General features: G+C 64.5%; 1 protein-coding gene and 1 long non-coding RNA gene across 2 annotated transcripts in view; one reads left to right on the plus strand and one right to left on the minus strand.

Moving 5' to 3' along the window:
* The window catches only part of Slc6a18 (solute carrier family 6 (neutral amino acid transporter), member 18), a 19,128-nt gene that overhangs the window by 5,936 nt on the left and 8,748 nt on the right, over nucleotides 1-4,444 (plus strand). Inside the window, exons 5-7 of the mRNA XM_013013868.1 lie at nucleotides 181-291; nucleotides 1,686-1,798; nucleotides 3,098-3,226. Coding sequence (XP_012869322.1) covers nucleotides 181-291; nucleotides 1,686-1,798; nucleotides 3,098-3,226 — 353 coding nt within the window. The remainder of the gene's footprint in view (nucleotides 1-180; nucleotides 292-1,685; nucleotides 1,799-3,097; nucleotides 3,227-4,444) is intronic.
* The window catches only part of LOC105983839, a 14,836-nt gene continuing 10,949 nt past the window's right edge, over nucleotides 558-4,444 (minus strand). Inside the window, exon 3 of the long non-coding RNA XR_001174965.1 lies at nucleotides 558-570. This is a non-coding gene — a long non-coding RNA (uncharacterized LOC105983839). The remainder of the gene's footprint in view (nucleotides 571-4,444) is intronic.

Below are 4,444 nucleotides of genomic sequence, written 5' to 3' on the forward strand. Positions count from 1 at the left end.
ACACACACACACACACATCTGTGTGTGACCCAGCTGCACTCACACACACACACACATCTGCGTGTGACCCAGCTGCACTCACACACACACACACACACACATCTGCGTGTGGCCGGCCTGCTGCCCACCTGCCCCCTGCCCGCTCCCCTGGCAACAGCTGCCAATGCCTGTGTCCTCCAGGCCATCTACTTCACCGCCTGCTTCCCCTACCTGGTCCTGACCATCTTCCTCATCCGAGGCCTGACCCTGCCCGGGGCCACTGAGGGCCTCACCTACCTCTTCACTCCCAAGGTGAGTGGAGGCTGGCGCAGGATGGCTGCGCTGCCTGGAGCAGATGGGTAGAGGCCAGGCCGGCCAGGCTGTGCAGGGGTGGGGGTGGGGGGAGCCCTGTGCTCTGGGGCAGGTGGATGCAGGCGCTGTGGATGTGGGGTCGCTGCGCTCACCGGGCAGGCTGGAGAGCGGGCGTGGGCACAGCCAAGAAGCTGCCTGGGAGCCCGGGGCCGCTCTCCTCCGGCACGGGCGGCACCCCTGCCTGCCCCTCACCCCGGGCCTGCCTCCAGCAGTGGACACCTTCCAGGCCTCCCCCCCAGTTTGTGCAGGGTCCCAGGGCATGCACACCCCAGTGTGAGGGCGCCAAGGCCCGGGGGCCGCCGCAGAGGCCCGCAGAGCCTACAAGTCTGCCCAAGTCACTGGTGGCAGCCAAACCAACAACTCGTGTGTGAACGCTCCACACCACCACACTCCGCCTGGAAACGGTGCCTCAGCCCAGGCTGCACAGCCTCTTGCGGGCCTAGCAGACCACAAGCCTGTCAGCACACCAGAGACAGGGTCACACCGCACCACCAGACCGCAGAACAGCACCACACCACGCCACAGACCAAACACATCATGCCACAGACCCCAGGACGGGCCAGCTCCCCCACCACACCACAGATAAGAACCACAGAACAGAACCACACCACGCCACAGACCACAGAACAGAACCACACCACGCCACAGACCACAGAACAGAACCACACCACGCCACAGACCACGGAGCAGGGCCAGCTCCCCCACCACACCACAGATAAGAACCACAGAACAGAACCACACCACGCCACAGACCACAGAACAGAACCACACCACGCCACAGACCACAGAACAGAACCACACCACGCCACAGACCACGGAGCAGGGCCAGCTCCCCCACCACACCACAGATAAGAACCACAGAACAGAACCACACCACGCCTCAGACCACAGAACAGAACCACACCACGCCTCAGACCACGGAGCAGGGCCAGCTCCCCCACCACACCACAGATAAGAACCACAGAACAGAACCACACCACGCCACAGACCACAGAACAGAACCACACCACGCCACAGACCCCAGGACAGGGCCAGCTCCCCCACCACACCACAGATAAGAACCACAGAACAGAACCACACCACGCCTCAGACCACAGAACAGAACCACACCACGCCACAGACCACAGAACAGAACCACACCACGCCACAGACCCCAGAACAGAACCACACCACGCCTCAGGCCACGGAGCAGGGCCAGCCCCTGCCCCCTGAGCACCCCTTGAGATCTGTTCTCTGCTGTGTGAAAGCCCCAAAGGAATGCAGAGAAGGTTCTGGAACAGTTGAATGGGCTGGGAGATGGGGCCTGCTGCACAGGCCTCCCGGTCTCGTTCCAGATGCAGACTCTCCAGAATCCCCGGGTGTGGCTGGACGCGGCCACACAGATTTTCTTCTCCCTCTCTCTGGCCTTCGGAGGTCACATTGCTTTCGCAAGCTACAACCCACCCAGGTAGGTGCGGGTGCGCTACAACCCACCCAGGCGAGGTAGGTGTGGGTGAGCTGTAATCCACCCAGGCAGGTGGCCAGCTTGGATGTGGCGCAGAGTCCTCTCCTGAGGCCACGCAAGCCCTTCTTGATGTCGGTGGTCACTCTGGGGGCCAGGGCAATCTGTGTGAACGTGGGGCGGGAACTTGGTGCTGGGCCTGGCACCCCGTGGGGTCCAGCTGTCTCCAAGGACAGCAGGGCGGCCTGGCGGCGTCCAGCATCTCCCGGGGAAAGTCACTCATCAGCCAGGCCCAGGGCTCTGCCCATCCCAGGAAGCCGTCAGAAACACTCTGCAAACAAGAGTGTCCATTTGGAAAGAGCAGTGCCAGGGAAACGTGAGGCCAGGAGCCACCGTGGGCGGGTTCAAAGAGGGCTCCGCAAGGGGAAGTTACTGGAGGCAGACAGTTGACGCAATAATCGCTGGCCACGGTGACTGGTCATCAGGGTGGCACCGGCACGGCCGGCTGCCGGTCGAGGTCCCCCGGGAATGCTTCCTGCCCGGGTTCCAGCGCAGCCTCTGGGGCCCACGGTGCAGCCGGGGTCCTCGCTCTCGCCCTACATGGGCATGACACTCGCAGGAATGCCTCCGCACAAGGGTCACAGCCACGTCCACACAGTGTGCTGACCCTGCTGGCCCCCATCAGAGGCGGGGCTGCTTCCTGGGGCCCACAGGACCCCACATCCCCAGCCAGGAAGCAGGACGGACTTTAAACCCAGGAAGCACCTGCCGTCGGCAGCCTTTCCGTCCACTGAGGGGTGGGTGGGTGCCTGCGGCTGCGGGGAGGACTCTGGCCAGCCGCGTCCCCAGCCATCTTCAGGGACAGATGCAAGGACCAGGGCCTCAGAGCACCTGGGACCACCCCTCGCTAGCCCACACGCAAGGGTGCCCTTCTGAGACAGGACCCAGCCTCAGCCTCCTGCTGCCCTGCCTGGGGCCTCTCCAGTTTCAGACCCTTAGTAGCCTTGAAGTGAGCTGTATGGAGGGAGTACAGGGAGGGGCTGAGGCCTGGGGGCTCAGGTATCACCCACAGACTGTGCTCGGAGTGCGACCGGGCTGGGAGGGGCTGGGAGGGGCTGGGAGGGGCTGGGAACGCTGGGAGGGGCTGGGAACCTGGGAGGGGCTGGGAGGGGCTGGGAGGGGCTGGGAAACCCACAGGCTGAGCTCGGAGTGGGACCCGGCTGGGGGTCGAGGGAAAGGCCCCATGTCTCCGAACGCGGGCGGGCTTGAGCACACTGTGGGTGATGCACTTGCGCTTGTGCCCAGGAACAATTGTGAGAAGGATGCTGTGATCATCAGCCTGGTCAACAGCCTGACTTCCCTGTACGCGTCCCTCACCATCTTCTCCATCATGGGGTTCAAGGCGACCACGGACTACAGGAGGTGCCTGGACAGGTGAGCACAGTGCCAACTGGACAGGTGAGCACAGTGCCAACTGGACAGGTGAGCACAGTGCCAACTGGACAGGTGAGCACAGTGCCAACTGGGCGTCCCAGGGCCCCGCTGGGATGGGGTGGGGGTGGGGCGCACGCCACGGGCGAGGTGGAGCCGTCCTGCGGCAGGGTCCTCAGATCTGGCCGCCAGTGTCCTTGTAAGAGGCAGAAGAGGGCACGGAGGGAGAGCATGTGGGGACACAGGAGAACGCGGCTGTGGCGTGACTGTTACAAGGCTGTGACGTGTGACGTGGCCGTGGGCTGTGGCGTGGCCGTGGGCTGACGTGGCTGTGATGTGGCCGTGGCTGAGGGCGCCAGCGCCTCCGGCACTGGAGGAGGCAGGGACACTTAAACACCCGCGGTTCTGCCCCAGCTTGGACTTTGACGAGATCTGGAGATGGAGCGGCTGGCACTTGCCTGCGATCAGGGAAGAGACGCCGGCATCCGCCGCTCTCGGGCACGCTTCTGCGCCCAGGCCAACCGCACGGGCGTCTGCGGTACTCAGGGGACGGCTCGCTCTAACCCCTCAGGCACAGAGGAGACACAGGACAGAGCGGCCCTGCCACGCGCAGCCTGAGCCCCGAGCCTCAGAAGCTGTGAGAAGGTGCAGCGCCCCAACAAACAGTGTGGACCCTCAGAACAAGAGAATCTTCCAGCACCTGTGGCTGAGAAACAAGACCGGACCCCACTAGAGTCTCCTCCCTCACGACATCAGAAGAGCGTCAAGCGTGTGCTCATGTCCGTGTGAGCCCCACTGCCTGGGGCTGCCGCCCGGCCCCAGCTGGCTCAGCCACCGCGTGGGAGCCTGGGATCTCAGACCCGGAGTCACGGGGCGCCGGGCCACGGCTCCGGGGACACCGGGTCAGGCCCCCGAGAGCCTGCTGCGCCTTCACCACCGGCCCGGCGCGCCTGGCCTGCTCCTGTATTTCCACGGAACGGCTCCGTACCGAATGTTGGCGCCGTGCAGCCTTTGAGTCACAGGCACCTGAAGATCACCTCTCACAGCCTCCACCACGCCTCCACCACGCCTCCACCACACCTCCACCACACCTCCACCACACCTCCACCACGACCTCAACCACACCCTCCACCACACCTCCACCACGCCTCCACCACACCTCCACCACGCCTCCACCACGCCTCCACCACGCCTCCACCACACCCTCCACCACACCTCCAC

This window comes from Dipodomys ordii, unplaced genomic scaffold (assembly GCF_000151885.1).
Source record: "Dipodomys ordii isolate 6190 unplaced genomic scaffold, Dord_2.0 Scaffold21, whole genome shotgun sequence".
Classification (NCBI taxonomy): Eukaryota; Metazoa; Chordata; class Mammalia; order Rodentia; family Heteromyidae; genus Dipodomys; species Dipodomys ordii.